This window comes from Corvus brachyrhynchos, unplaced genomic scaffold (genome assembly GCF_000691975.1).
Source record: "Corvus brachyrhynchos isolate BGI_N302 unplaced genomic scaffold, ASM69197v1 scaffold166, whole genome shotgun sequence".
NCBI lineage: Eukaryota > Metazoa > Chordata > Aves > Passeriformes > Corvidae > Corvus > Corvus brachyrhynchos.
The window spans coordinates 998,303-1,013,660 of record NW_008239671.1 but is presented as its reverse complement, the minus strand read 5'-3'; the positions used below and the strand labels follow the sequence as shown (position 1 = coordinate 1,013,660).

The window sequence follows — 15,358 nt, the reverse complement described above, 5'->3', positions numbered from 1 at the left end:
AGCAGGAATCCTTTTTTGCAATGTGAAGGAGTCCAGCATAGCCTCAGACACAAGTTTGGGGCAAGTTTGGAATAAATGTAGCCTTCAAATGAGAGAGATGGAGGCAAAAGCTTTAAGTGCTGCTAATACCTGGATTTTGTATTATGATGTCTGCTGGGGGTGGGGAGGGACTGAATTTATTATTTTTGTGTGTCTTCTGCCTTTTTGTGACTTGGGTTACCATGACACGTTGGCCATTGCACCATCAAGGCCAGAAGTGGCTTCTCACTTGATGGCAGTCCTGAGAACAAATGACCAAACCTACTTCTTCCTTTATCTCAAGTAATTTTTCAAGGGGCAAAATCAGTGCTAGGGCTGCCCTTGCCATTGGATTTAATGGGAAATGCAGGTGCTAGTCATGGAAGAATTAAGTGGTGCTCACAAAGGGGACTGAGGCACAAGGTCACACGTTGTACAGGCAGTTCCTCCACGTCCAAACCCACCAGGATTGTCCTCAGCCCTGCACTGCAGCTCTTCACACACAGATCATGGCCACAGGGTGCCTGTGCCAGCAGCACTGCCCCAGGAGAGCCGGGCTCTGCTCTCCCTGGCACGGGTTTGTTCCGGTGTCCTCTGAATGAGACATCCAACCCAGCAGGTAGAGACTTCCCTTGGATACTCCTCGCCCCCATCCCTGAGCCCAGCTGCTCTTAATTGAACTCTTGGCTCAGCCACTCTCTTAAAATTATGCACCAGTGTTATCTCTCGGTATTTAAGTGCTAATGAATTACACCAGTGACGTGCTGGTTATGGGTTTAAACAGTAAGTTGTGTTTATTGGTGTTAAAGCTTGGCTTCAGCTCCCTGTTCTGCTGATAAAAACTCGGGATTTGTTCCTTTTCCCTTACTCAGAAATTCATTTTAACATCCTGGCTTTATAGCTGGTGTTTTAAAGGAAAGATTTACGGGCAGATGATCAGAGTTACTAAATTTGTTCCTGTCTTGGTCTTTGATCCTTCCTGACTTATTAAAATGTCTTGTTCCTTTTGTTGCTAAGAGACTTTTGTTTTCTTTTCCTACAGGTAACTCTGACAGAAGAGGTAAGAATTTTATATTTCATTGCTCTTTACTCAGTAAAAACATTTCCAGAAGTGTTCTGCTATCAGAGAGCTCTCCTTAGGACTTCCAAATGTGCTTTTACGAGGCCTCCCAAGCTCTTCAGAAGAGCTGGTGACATGCTGATATTGATATCTTAATTTCTATTGGGCTTTTCTTTTTAGAATGAAACAATCCCGTTCCAATTTGTACATGTCCTATTAGATACAAATTGTTCCTGCTCTGAGAATGTCAGCATGTCCCTAGAGCTGGATGACCAAAGTCTAAGAAGCCATTCAGGAAATTTCCTTTTGTTTTTTTTTTTCTCCTGAATGTCTTTATTGACTGTGACTTATGTGATTTGATCCAAACCCGTCCTGCAGATGATGGGAATAATTATTATTCTCCTTCATTCTGTTGGCAAGCAGTAACACAAATCCATTTCTTGTAAGAGAAAAGCACTTCAGGGACGTTTTTCCATCTCTCAGCTCTGCAAACTGGCATCTCTACCAGAATATTTGCAATTACTCATGGCTTTAGCACTCCAGGAGCCGGGCTGGCTCCCACCTGGAGGAAGGAGCTGGGTGTTGCAGCTTTGCAAACTCTGCCTTGTGCTGCTCGCTGCGCCTGGCTCACCCGGCCCACTGATGGTGCAGGGAACAGGCAGATGCTCTGCAGCACTGACTGCCAGCACACATTTAGCAGAGGCAATGAAAGGGATGCAGGTCCGAGGGAACTCGTTTGAAATTGTGGCCAAGCCTCTGTAGAAATGCTCAGTGTAATTCCCTCGGATCTGGCCTGGCTTAGGTCTGATTTGATGCTCTCTCTGCTGTCATTCATCCCTGCTCCTGAGAGCAAGGAAACAAGAAACAGGAATACATCTGACTTCCTAAAAAGATTTATATTAATATTGCTGATATTAATAAGGGACCTTTTGCAAGAGCATAGAGTGATGGGACAAGGGGGAATGGCTTCTGAAGTGAGAGTAAGTTTGCATTAGATATTGGGAAGAAACTCTTCCCTCTGAGGGTGGTGAGGCCCTGGCACATGATGCCCAGAGATTTGTGGCTGCCTCATCCCTGGAAGTGTCCAAACCAGGCTTGGAGCAACCTGGGATGGTGGAAGGTGTCCCTGCCCATGGCAGGGAGTGGAATGGGATGATCTTTAAGGTCCCTGCCAAGCCAAACCATTCTGTGACTGGTTTTGTGGGCAGATGTTGCCAGCTGTAGGCAGGGATGGGTTTCTCTCTTCTGCAGGGAACAGCCTATAAACCCCTACAGAGCACCTCTGCCTCCAGCTGGGACATGATCCCCAGCACCAGAGGAGGGTTTGGTGGCTCCTCAGAGGAGCCAGGACAAGATTTAACCATCCTGATGAGATTTAACCAGCCTTCCAAGCTCTGGACTGCAGTGGGTGCTCCAGCGCCGTGGGAGCTGAAGGTTGAATCCTTGTCCCTTTTCCAAGTGAATTGCCAGCATGAAACCCTCAGGCTGAGGCTGGAGCAGGGCAGGAGCTGTGGGGGCGTTGGCACAGCTCAGCAGGGCTGGCAGGGCAGGGAGGGAGCAGCTGGGGACCCTCCAGCTCGTTTCCTGCCTGGGCTTTGCTGGGTGAGCCCTTAGCAGTGGGAGAGCTCCAACTCCTCATCCCACCAGATGTGCCAAAAGAACGGCTACAAGAAAACCCCCAAACCCTCCAAACTCCCTGCACCCTGCTGCCAGAGCCACTCCTGCCCCCAAATCTGCATCCTGCTGCCAGAGCCACCCCTGCCCACAAATCACACCTCTCTCACAAATCACCAGCCACCGCTGCCCTGCGGCTCCAGCCTGGCTCAGCACTGGTTAGGCTGAGCTTAACTCCAGCCAAGGCAGGCAAAAGTGATCCAGCGGTGACTTAACACCACAGGTTTTGGCAAGGCAGCTCTCCTTGCACTCCTGCAGCCAGGATGAAGGTGGTGGCTGTGCTCAGAGGTCTCCCTGAGGGGCCAGGGCTGGCTGTGGTTGGGCCAAGACCAACCTGTTCTTGCTTTTGGAAAGAGTCACGGTGGGGAATGCCAAGGCTCAGGCACCTATTGAGGTGTGCAGGAGGCAGAATTCCCAATAAATTCCTTTTGGGCTGTGGGAGATGCCAGAGCAGTAGGGCAGTAAATGGAAAGGACAAAGACATGCAAAACCAGGATAATTTAATTTTTTTTTTATTTGCCACACCAGGTCATTGCCTTGAAGTCTTTACACAAAAATCACGTTTTAATAGAAATAACTTTCCCAGGCCTCACACCACAGAGGGACAAACACAGAAATATAATCAGAGTGCCCCTGGGTAGCTCAGAGATGGACAAAATAAACCCCACCCAAGGAAATCTGCTGGTTGAAATTGGTGAGACACATGGAGCAGGAATCTGCAGGGAAATGGATGCACAGAAGGTGGGAAGAGGGGTCGTGGCCTGCAGCCTCTTGGGGCTGTGTAGACACGGTGTGGTGGCCCTCTCAGATGGAGGGAGCTGATGAAAAATGGAAATAACCCCAGCTGGCATGGCTGGCATCCACATTTATGTGAAAAAATGCCCTTCAGGGCCATTCTCCTCCCTGGTTGGAGCTGCTTGGCTTCCAAGCCAGCTGGGTGATTTGCCAGCACCGACCACTGATTCACCAACCTCCAGCGCAGGATACAAATGGCTTATTTAAAGGAAAAAAATCTGCTGTGGGTCTGGAGGATGGGAATGTTTCAGACTAATCTAAGTGGTTTTGCAAGGGAATTGTGAGGTACCTGCCCTTGAGGAGCTTCTGCAAGGGAGCCAGATTGGGCCACACTCGGTGGCCTGGCAGTGTCTGACATCTCCTGCCGTCTAAACTCTGTATTTCCAGGCAGGAAAGAGTAGGGGGTGGGACTAGATGATCTTTGGAGGTCACATCCAACCCAAATTACTCTATAATTACAGAATCACGGGATGGTTTGGGTTGAAGGGACCTTAAAGCTCATCCAGTTCCACCCCCTGCCATGGGCAGGGACACCTTCCGCTAGCCCAGGTTGCTCCAAGCCCCATCCAGCCTTGAACAGTTCCAGGGATGGGGCAGCCACAGCTCCTCTGGGCAGCCTGGTTCACACCAAATCTCACCCTGAGGGCATTCAGATCCCAGCTGCAGCGGGAAGCTTTGCCCTCTTGTCCTGTTTGACAAGGAACTGGAAGCAAAATCGTGGTGGCGTTACAAATGTAGTGTCTGTGGGATCCTACAGAGGCCACTGTTTTCACCCATGTTAATAAAAAGTTCCTTATCACATTATACCAAACTCATGGGTCTGTTAGGAACTTCTCTGGACCCTTAAGTCTCAGGCAGAAAATTTTGTGGATCACCATATTTCTACTCGTGGCTGCTGGGCCACTGTGCACACATTCAGTTGTGCAGAAGAAACCCCCCAAAAATAGCCCAGTCCCAAATTTCTCCATCACCATTTTCATCTGCAAGGTCACAACTTCACAGTGAGCAGCCCTTGGAGAAGATTGAGGTGCTCTGAGTGGTGGTTTCAGGTTTTAATCTGACCTGGGAGTGTCTGAGGCACGTGGTGCTCACTCAGGTCCTTTGCTGTCTTCACTCTCAGACTGAAAAAATGCAACATCACTTAATACTATTTATTATTTATTCTGTTTTTATTGCTAATATCATCAACAGAATTGGTTTTCAAGCAGGAATTGTAGAACTCTGCCCTGTTAAATGATGGCTCTGGATGTTTTTCATGTCCCTAACCACACCTTTCTCTTCCTCTTGTAGATGAGACTCCAATTATAGCTGTGATGGTGGCCCTGTCCTCCCTCCTAGTCATAGTATTTATTATTATTGTTCTGTACATGTTGAGGTAAGAGCTGCTTTAATGCTGGATTCCCTTGTTTGACAGAAACAATTCCTGAATGAACAGGAATGAGCCTTTTGTGCTGTCTCCCAGGCTAAAGGCTGACACAGCTGGTGCTTTGAAAAGAAACCTGTAAGGACAATGAATGAAAATGATGTTTGGGGTTATCTGGTGAATGATGCTTATTCCTTTCTCTGCAAAGCTGCTCCTCATGTGGGGAATTCCTGTTCTGCCTCTCAAAATGTCACATTTTAGTGGGGTAGAATGAACTGAAGCCCTGTCAGTGTGGGGAAAAGCAGGTGAGATTTCCTTGTGAGGCTGCAGATGATGGATTGAGTAATGCAGGGAGGCTGAGCACAGCCACAAAGTGCTTTCCATGTGTTACTTCTTGATTCCCATCTTGATATCAAGCAGGATCCAACACCCAGGCTCTGCTTTGGGTACCAAACCTGGACATGGTCCCTGTGCACCTTTCCCTGTGAATGGCAGGAGCTTGTGAGGAGTGTTAGGTGATGCTGTAATTAGAGTTACAGCACAATAAAGCCTTCTTAGGTCCATTTTTTAAAATCCAAGCATCTGCCCTGCTCAAAATGAAGCATTCCCAGCTCCTGAAAGCATAACTAAGAGGGTCTTTATTCATCTGCAGTAGACATTTTAATTTACTCACCAGTTTGATGATTAGGTAAGTCTTAAAAAAAAAATTAAAAAAAGAGAGAACAATTTCCTTAGCAGTGGAAAACTTCCCTCTGTCTCCTGGCTCCAGGCCTGCCCTCACAGCAGTGAACCTGAGAAGAGTTTTGCCTCAGGAGTTCAGCAGCAGCAGAGTTTGAGTCCTTCCCACCTGGCTTCCAGCCCTGGAAAAAAGGGTTTCTGTTCACTGCCCAGTGATTCAGCAAAACTCTGAATTTCAGGCAAAGGGAGCATGAGCAGCTGCTCCAAGTTAAAAGCACATGGAGCAGGGTTTGCTGCAGCATGGATCAACCTGGGCTTTATGTTCTCTGCAGGATCAGCCCAGGGAGCAGGAACTCCTTGGGGTGTCCTCCAGAGCGAGCACCCTTAAGGCTTCTCCTGGCTTCCACCTCGCTCTGGGCTCCTGCAGCTGCTCCAGATGTGCTCAGTGAGAAGCTCTGCCCACAGGCAGGATTTTAGAGGTCCTGCAGCCTCCTGGACCCACCAGCTAATTCCTGAAGCCATGAGAAAGCGTGGGACACCCTGGCATCTCTCATCTGGGAGGGGACCTGGGCTTTCTGGTGGATATTTACTGACTTTTCCACTCCAATTCTCTTTGGCAGGTTCAAGAAATACAAACAGGCAGGGAGCCACTCCAGCTCCTTCCGGCTGTCCAATGGCAGGACGGACGATACAGGTGAGTCCACCTGGTGCCACACAGGGTCTCTCCCACCTCGTGGTTTTGTAGGCAAATATTTTTTAATTTCTGTCTTTGTTGTTGTTGTTGTTTCCTGATCTCCTCGTTCCACGTTTTCCATGGTTTCAGCATGCTTTTATAGGATCAAGGTTTATTTCCCAGCTTTCATTCCAGTGACTAAATGTGTGCCCTCAAGTGGTTGATATTAAAATGGGTGATCACTTCCAAAATCAAACCCCTCACATTCCTCTTGAGTTTTCACAGTATTTCTTTGACTCAAATAAGAACCTTTTTTGAAAAAATGCATCTTTGGGGAGTAATTAAATATTCCTCTGCTCTTTCAGTTTAGGAAGGTTTCTGATTAAAACTCAGATCTTCACGCTAACTGTAGACACCGAACTAACATTTCCAGGAGAAAGCAGGGAATACACTTATTTTCATTGTAAAAGCATTTTTGTACCTCCTAAACATGCACAGATGCTGTTTTAAAGCCTTGTGTAATGGCTAAATTCTTCTGCCCCTGAGCTCTGAGCCAGAGCTGACACTGCAGCTCTGAAGTTGTGCATCTCCATCCATATGTAGGCACCAAATTAAGATCTGAAGAGGCCTCTTAAGCTCAGTTCAGATCTTTTTCAGCACTCCTTCCACATAAACCGAACACCTTCTGGGAAGCACTAACTGAGATTCAGCACCTTTTTTATTTTATGTTGGCTGCTAAGACCTTCCCTGCCCGTCTCACATCACTGTAGACAGAGGTGTGAACTTCATAAACCCTCAGCTGTGTTGGTGTAACCCTCACATGGCCTTTCCTGGCTTTGCTGAGCAACACAAGCAGCAGCTGCCTTTGCTGTGTCCTCCTGGGAATTGTGCCACAGTGGTGGTGCCAGACTTTCCATGTGAGGGAGGGAGAAGCTGGAATTCAAAGCGAGGTGGTCTCCAGCCCAGGTATTGATGATTTGGTCCTCAGTGCCCTGTCCTGCCTCTGCCAGAGTGTAGATCCCAGGGTGTTAATCATTGTAGGATTACTGATTTTTTCGGGTTGGAAAAGTCCTTTGAGATCATCCAGTCCAACCATTCCCCCAGCACTGCCCAGGCCACCACTGACCCACGTCCCCAAGTGCCACATCCACACGGCTTTTAAATCCCTCCAGGGATGGGGACTCCACCACTGCCCTGGGCAGCTGGGCCAGGGCTGGACAGCCCTTTCCATGAAGAAATTTTCCTTGATAGCCAATCTAAACCTCCCCTGGCACAACTTGAGGCCGTTCCCTCTCCTCCTGTCCCTGTTCCCTGGGAGCAGAGATCAACTCTCCCCCCGGCTGCCCCCTCCTGTCAGGGAGTTGTGCAGAGCCACAAGGTCCCCCCTGAGCCTCCTTTTCTCCAGGCTGAGCCCCTTTCCCAACTCCCTCAGCAGCTCCTGGTGTTCCAGGCCCCTTCCCTGGACACGCTCCAGCCCCTCAGAGTCTTTTTGTCACAAGGGGCCCAGAAGGGGCCCCAGGACTGGAGGTGCCCCAGCACAGGGGACGGGCCGTGCCCTAGCCCTGCTGCCACCCCAGTGCTGACACAACCCAGGTGCCACTGTGCTCAGAGCAGCCTGTTCTGGTGGAAGCTGTTGGAACAGGATGATCTTTAACATCCCCTCCAACCCCAACCACTCCGCGCAAACACGAGGGCAACCCTCAAAGCGGCGGGGGTCCCTGTGCCCAGCTGGGCGTGGGTGGGCAGTGCTGGGCACGGGGGACAGCTGGGGGCCCCTGTGACCCCCGGGTGTCATTGCAGAGCCGCAGAGCATGCCCCTGCTCGCCCGCTCCCCCAGCACCAACCGCAAGTACCCCCCGCTGCCCGTGGACAAGCTGGAGGAGGAGATCAACCGCCGCATGGCCGACGACAACAAGCTCTTTCGGGAGGAGTTCAACGTGAGTGCCTCTGCTCCTGCCCTCAGAGCCCACGGGCTGCCCTCGGATTGGGCTTTAGGATGTGGTTCTCGGGGGTTTCTCAAAGGGCTGAGCGGTGGCAGGGCTGAGTCTGTCCCTGTGGCTGCGGTGAGGGTGGACAAGCTGCTCGCCCTCGTGCTCGCTGCTGAAAAGCGAGTTTCTAGCAAACAGCTCTTCGGAGTTGTATTTTCCTGGAGTCAGGAGTGATTCTGGATGTCTTGGGGTCTTCCAGAGCTTCTCTGCTTGCTGGTTGCCTCCCAAGCTCTGCCTCCCATCTCCCCAGTCCTCATGGCTTTAAATCCACAAACAGCCAAAAAAAACTTTGACAGAGAAACAGGAATGACCCCATCTTATTTCAGTGAGCTGTTAGCCCTGAAACACAATGATGACAATGTATGGGACAAAGGTTGGCCTTCAGCTGTGAGGAATTCAGGTATTGTGCTTGTCCCACAGGCCCAGAGCATTTCTTCAGGGATGACTGCAGCCTCTTCTTGACGTTGCTGAGCTTTGCAGCTGGTTGTGACAATAAATCTGGTTTGCCTTGTCAGTACAAAAATGGATTAGAATAGAATTGAACAGGATAGATTCATTAAGGTTGGAAAAGCTCTCTAAGATTGTCAAATCCAACCATTAACCCAGCACTGCCAAGACCACCACTAAACCGATGTCCCCCAGTGCCACATCCACACCTTTTTTTTAACACTTTCAAGGATGGTGACTCCACCACTGCCCTGGGCAGCCCCTGCTGGGGCTTGACAACTCTTTCTGTGAAAAAATTTTCTTAAAAATCCAATCTAAGCCTCCCCTGGCACAGCTTGAGGCCGTTTCCTCTTGTCCTATCCCTGTTTCCTGGGAGCAGTCTGATCTTCCCCAGCTGCCCCCTCCTGTCAGGGAGTTGTGCAGGGCCACAAGGTCCCCCCTGAGCCTCCTTTGCTCCAGGCTGAGCCCCCTCAGCTGCTCCTCATCAGACCTGTGCTCCCAGCCCGGGTCCAAGCCATGATATGGCACCATGAGAACGATGAGAAGATTAAAAAAAGCCACTTGACTTTGTCCAGCTGCTGCACAACTTGATCCCTTTCCTGGCCGTGCTGCGATGAAACCAAATAGGTGCAATGAATGCCCAGGGAGGGGGATTTTTAGGGTTATAAATACCTGATTGCCCTTGACACTTCCTGCCATCCTGTCAGCTGGAGGAAGGGATGGTGGATACCTCCAGAACATTCTTTGCTGTTCAAAGAGGATGTGGAATAGCGGCGCTGGGGAATCACCTCCTGTGCTCGGTTGGGAAATCCAGGGACAGTGTTCCCTGTCACCCCATCACCCCCCAACCAAAGGTCCCCTGGTGCTGCTCCTGCCGTCACTGGGTGGGATGGGGCTGTGGGGGCTTAATCAGGTCACAATTAGCAGCACTGTTAATGAGGGAATCTCGGCAGGAGCCTCCGTGGACAGGAGGAATCAGGAATGAGCTCGCTGGTGCTGCCGGGTGGGTTTGAGCTGGAGGCTTTGCTGCCACCTCGTGTCCATGGATCAGGAGATTCCAGACATCTCCCTTCCAAAGGGGTTGGCTCTCTCTGCTCCAGCCCAGCTATTTAAATGGTCACTTTGAGCTCGGTGAGGAGGAGGAGCTGGTGCTGGGGTGGAGGTGAGGGGTGTGGGGACATGTACGGAGGGGGGCAGGATGCTCAGATGTGACATTTGCCAGCACATTGTTCCTGCTGTGCCATGAAAACATCATGGAAAACCCTTTTTTTCTGCCATTTCAGGCTCTCCCAGCGTGTCCCATACAGGCCACGTGTGAAGCTGCTTCCAAGGAGGAGAACAAGGAGAAGAACAGATACGTGAACATTTTGCCCTGTACGTATCGGAGCTGCTTGGATGGGGGTGGGGGCAAGCACTCAGGAGCTCCTGCCAGGACTCCCCATTCCTGGTTTTGGGATGGGCAAGGGCATGGTTGAGGGCATTTCACCCCCCAGGTGGATGGCTGGGTCTGCTTTAGCTTTAGGTACCTGTGAGGAGAAGCTCCCTGGAGCCCTCAGCAGCCAGGAGGCCGTGGAGAGTGAAACAGATGGGAAATGCTGGAAGGGACAACTCTTGCCTGGTGGCATTGGGCAGTGGGCTGGCTCGGGTTATCCTCAAATGTGCACTCTGCAGAGGAAAAACTACCTTGGACAAGGTCTAGGACCTGTCTGGGTTTAAGCAAGAGGAATTTGGAGGCATCAAGGTGTTTTTGCAGCAGAGCCAGGAGCGCGGGCTCCACTCCAACACCTGGATTCTTGCTATGCCAGGGACCAGCAGAGTGGAGGGGGTTGTCTTTAATGCAGAGTTTTAATTTCCCTGCAGATGATCATTCCAGGGTTCACCTGACTCCCGTGGAAGGGGTCCCCGACTCCGACTACATCAATGCCTCCTTTATTAATGTGAGTTTTGTGATCTGAAGGGGAAATCCCCGCCAGGAGCAAAGCCGAGCGGTCCGGTTTGGAAAGGGCTGGGGAACCACTCCTGCTGGAGCTGGGGATTTCTCATCAGCAAACAGCTGATGAATCATAGACTCTTTCAGGCTGGAAAAGCCCTCTAAGACCCTCAAGTCCAACCATTCCCCCAGCACTGCCCAGGCCATCACTAAACCATGTCCCCGAGTGCCACATCCACACAAATGTAAATCCCTGAAGAGTGCGGCCAGGTGATCATCAGTGCTTCCCAGCTTTCAGGGCTGGCTGTGGGAAGGGGATGAAGACAAAATCAAGGAATCCACCTAAAATGGAAGCAGTGTTGCCCTGCTCTGTCCCTGGGAGGAGATGGGTCCTCTGTGGTTGTCACCATGTGGCTCCAGTCAGCCGGAAGGGTCATGTGAAAGATGGAAGCACATGAAGCAGAGCAAGACCCCAAAAGAGTTTTTTCCTTTCCTCCCCAGTAAATAAAATGCACAAAATCAATCCCCATGAGTTCTACAACCCATTTTCCAAGGATTAATGCTGATTTTCACATGGTGCTCTGGATGCAGGGTCTGACCCCAGTGGAAGGGCTGTCAGGTACCACTTTGTTAGTGCCTTGTGCCAGCAAGTGGGGTCATTCCTGCATTATGTGAGCGTGGGGAGCATTCCTGTGGGAAAACAGCCCTTTGCACAAGGATTTTCAGTTATTTCAGCCCATCTTTGGTGCTGATTCTCCCCTCAGAGGCTGCAGCCCCTTCTCCGCACAGGGGAGAAGGGGCAGCAGAGCAGATGCATTTCCTGACTCTGGTGTTAGAGAAATATTCATTTGTCTTCCTTTTTCTCCTTTTCTCTGTAGGGGTACCAAGAGAAAAACAAGTTCATTGCTGCACAAGGTACATTTTTGATTATTCCCATTGCTCTGTTGGGGACAGCTGGGCTGGGTCCCTCTGCTCTGTGCCCCTCTAACCACAGCACAGCATCTTGCTGAGCTCCCCTGGTCAAAAGGAGGCTTGGCTACCCCACAAATTGTTCCCAGAATGATTTTCCTGGTCAAAGAGCAGTGCTGGATGTGTTGGTGGAGGAAGAGACATCCTACCTGTGCAGTACCCATTGCTGGAGGGTGTTGTCACCTCTAGAAATACTACCAGGGAGCTGCTCAATTAAATTCCCCAAATCACAGAATCATGGAATGGTTTGGGCTGGAGGGGACCTCAAATCTCATCTCATTCCACCCCCTGCCATGGACAGGACCACCTCCCACTATCCCAGGTTGTTCCAAGCTCCCTTGAACACTTCCAGGGATGGGGTAGAGAGAAATGTCCCTGGGATCTTCAGAAGTCCAAACACATCCCTAAAACCAGGATTCCCACTCACAGGGTGGGGATCACGTCAGCAGCAGGATGTTACCTGCCCATGGGAGTGTGTTGTATTTCCTCTCTTGACTTGCCAGTGGATCAGGGCATCCCTGGCCACTTTCCCTGGCTCTGGCTGGAGAAGGAGGCTGGATTAGGTCCGTCAGCACTTCCAGGCTCAGGTTAAGCTTTGGCTCTGCTGTTCTTTTGGCTCACCCCGAGCCTCAGGCTTGGCAGGGGAGCGTAGGCTGAGTTAGCTCCGTGTCTGGCAGGCAGCAGGGAGCTATTCCTGTGCCACACTGAAATGGGATCCCATGGCTACAACCCAAGATCCCAGCACAGGACTTCAGCAGACTCTGGGACAGCCACAGTTTCCCTGGGTGACCTTGGGCAAGTCCATGCTCTGTTTGTCTGGTTTCCCCTTCTTGGGCTAAATATGGAATTCCTGACCATGAAGCACATCCAGAAAATTCCACCTACTGTGTGATAGGGTTATCCCTCGGATCAGACATGCCCAGACACCACAGCACCTCCTGTGACCTATTGGCAAAAAATGTGTTGGATCATCCATGACGTGTGACCTCACACGCTGGGGTTTGGCCCCAAATCGTGAGGGGTTGATCCCAAAGAGGACATTTTGTTTTACCTTCCCCTCAGGACCAAAGGAAGAAACAGTGAATGATTTTTGGAGGATGATTTGGGAGCAAAACACAGCGACAATTGTCATGGTGACCAACCTGAAGGAGAGGAAAGAGGTAGGTGCCCAAAGGTTTCACAGGCTGGGATTTGACCCAAATTGGGCCAAATCTGGCACATCCTGTGCCTATGGGCATGAACTGGAGCCATTCCCAGCCTTGTGAGGGTATCCAGAGCTCACCTGCACCTGTTTCCTCCCCCCACAGTGTAAATGTGCTCAGTACTGGCCGGATCAGGGCTGCTGGACATATGGGAACATCCGAGTGTCCGTGGAGGACGTGACCGTCCTGGTGGATTACACCGTGCGCAAGTTCTGCATCCAGCAGGTGCCAGGGATCACCTCTCCCATCCCTTCTTGTCCCATCCCATCCCTCCCCTCTCCACACTGGGCATCCTAAGGGTGCTGGCTCAGCTCCTGCAAGGTTCTGTGAGAGCAGAGTTGGGATGAAGTGACCCTCAGCACCCATTTTTAACCAGAGCTGTTAAGAATTTGTTCCTCCCCAGAGCCTGTTCCCAGTGGTACCAGCGTGGCTGCGCTGAGAGCAGGGAAGCTGAGGGATGCCAGGGCTGAAATCCCATCCTGCAGTGCTCCAGCACTCGCTGTTACTGCTGTTGGTTCCTGCTCTCACCCACAGACACTTAATGCCTGAAAATAATCAGATTTATCCCCTCAGCTGAGACAAAATCCAGTGCCGTACACGTTGGGTTTGATTGCTTTCCCATCTGTCACCACATTTTCTTGTCCTTTGAGGAGACTCTGGGTGTTTTAGTCACTTTGTTTGTTTTCCTGCTGCTCTCAGAGGCAGGCAGGGAAGAGCTGGTGTGTGCAAACCTGTCTGGACCCTGCTTGTGATTCTCCTGAGCCTCATCCTTCACTCCAATGGCCTGGACGTGTGTGTTTTCCTCCCCTGCCTTTAATCTGAGGATGATGTGGGCAGAGGAGTGGGAAAGGATGGAGGAACAGCTTTTGTTTGAGCTTGTTGGGGACGAAATACGGCGGCTGCTGCCAGGTTGGATCCACACACAGGGACAGGCTGGCATCTCACAGCCCTTGGATGTGGGATGTTGTGCACTGAAATGTCATGTTTTTAGAGGCTGATTTGTCCCAGAGCCTGAGTCCATGCCCTTTCAGCTGTGGATGCTGCTTCTTAAGCCCTCCAGCTCCATCTCGGGTCTTCAGCTCTCTCTCTTGATTTTGGGAAAGAAGGGAAAACCTGAGTGTTTCTCATTAACCTGCGGGCACATTTCCCCTCCAGGTGGGTGATGTCACGAACAAGAAGCCTCAGCGCCTGGTGACCCAGTTCCACTTCACCAGCTGGCCCGACTTCGGGGTGCCCTTCACCCCCATCGGGATGCTGAAATTCCTGAAGAAGGTGAAGACCTGCAATCCCCAATATGCAGGAGCCATAGTGGTGCACTGCAGGTGAGTGCTGCTCACAGCTGACCTCTGCCCGTCCTGGGTCACCTGGAAAGCATCTCCTATTTAAGAGGAATTTTTTTTGTCAGTCAGGACTTTTTTATTATCTTTATTTAACTTTCCTGCGTTAAACGGGGATGTTCCTCGTGGGGACATGCAAAAAATGGCATGAATTGAAGGAAGGTCTTGGTATCAGTGATGTTAGGGTGTTACAACTCATCTTGAGGGGACATTTGGGTTGGCTGGATGCTGAGAGAGCCATGCTGAGCACTGCTGGTGTCTCTCCTCTGCCCTGGTATGAGAAGATAACATCTCTCTTTGGGAGAACACAGTACTGAGCTGACAGATGGCCTGGAGCAAGGGCCATGGAGATTGGCCTCACCTGGAGTGGTTTCAGGCACAGCAGCAACCCTGGGGGAGCCACAGGGGTTTCCACACTTCAGTAAGGTGAAGCCCCATGGTTAAAGGCAGAGATGGTCACATTTGCAACATCCCAAGTCCATTTTAACATTTAAAGGTGATCTAATCCACCCCCCCTGCCATGGGCAGGGACACCTTGCACTAGACCAGGCTGCTCCAAGCTCCGTCCAACCTGGCCTTGGACACTTCCAGGGATCCAGGGGCAGCCACAGCTTCTCTGGGCACCCTGTGCCAGGGCCTCCCCAGCCTCACAGGGAGGAATTCCTTCCCAATCTCCCACCCACCCCCTCTCTTGCAGCGCCGGGGTGGGACGCACGGGCACTTTCATCGTCATCGATGCCATGCTGGACATGATGCACGCGGAGAGGAAGGTGGATGTTTACGGCTTCGTGAGCCGGATCCGGGCTCAGCGCTGCCAGATGGTACAGACAGATGTAAGTGTGTGGCTGCCCTGGCCCCTGGGCTTGGATTTCCTTCACCCAGTCAAAGCCTATGAGGTCGAGTGTCATCCCTTATTTTGGGTGATGCTGCATCAAGTGAGCCCTTCGCAGGGTCCTGCTCTTTTTAATCCCCTTTTTAGAATCATTAAATCATTTAGGTTGGAAAAGATGCTTAAGATCAAGTCCAACCTTTCCCCCAGCACTGCCCAGGCCACCACTGACCCATGTCCCCAAGTGCCACATCCACACGGCTTTTAAATCCCTCCAGGGATGGGGACTCCAACACTGTCCTGGACAGCTGTGCCAGGGCTGGACAGCCCTTTCCATGAAGAAATTTATCCAGTATCCCAATCTAAACCTCCCCTGGCTCAGCCTGAGGCCGTTC

At 51.1% G+C, this 15,358-nt stretch overlaps 1 protein-coding gene across 3 annotated transcripts in view; it reads left to right on the top strand.

The window, feature by feature from the left end:
* PTPRA (protein tyrosine phosphatase, receptor type A) overlaps nt 1-15,358 on the top strand; it is an 87,907-nt gene that overhangs the window by 66,990 nt on the left and 5,559 nt on the right. For all 3 annotated transcript variants that reach the window (XM_008639866.2, XM_017742413.1, XM_017742414.1), the window contains 11 exons: nt 1,061-1,078; nt 4,838-4,922; nt 6,209-6,282; nt 8,062-8,198; nt 9,980-10,070; nt 10,557-10,633; nt 11,505-11,541; nt 12,658-12,755; nt 12,903-13,022; nt 13,953-14,119; nt 14,832-14,967. In XM_008639866.2, coding sequence (XP_008638088.1) covers nt 1,061-1,078; nt 4,838-4,922; nt 6,209-6,282; nt 8,062-8,198; nt 9,980-10,070; nt 10,557-10,633; nt 11,505-11,541; nt 12,658-12,755; nt 12,903-13,022; nt 13,953-14,119; nt 14,832-14,967 — 1,040 coding nt within the window. The remainder of the gene's footprint in view (nt 1-1,060; nt 1,079-4,837; nt 4,923-6,208; nt 6,283-8,061; nt 8,199-9,979; nt 10,071-10,556; nt 10,634-11,504; nt 11,542-12,657; nt 12,756-12,902; nt 13,023-13,952; nt 14,120-14,831; nt 14,968-15,358) is intronic.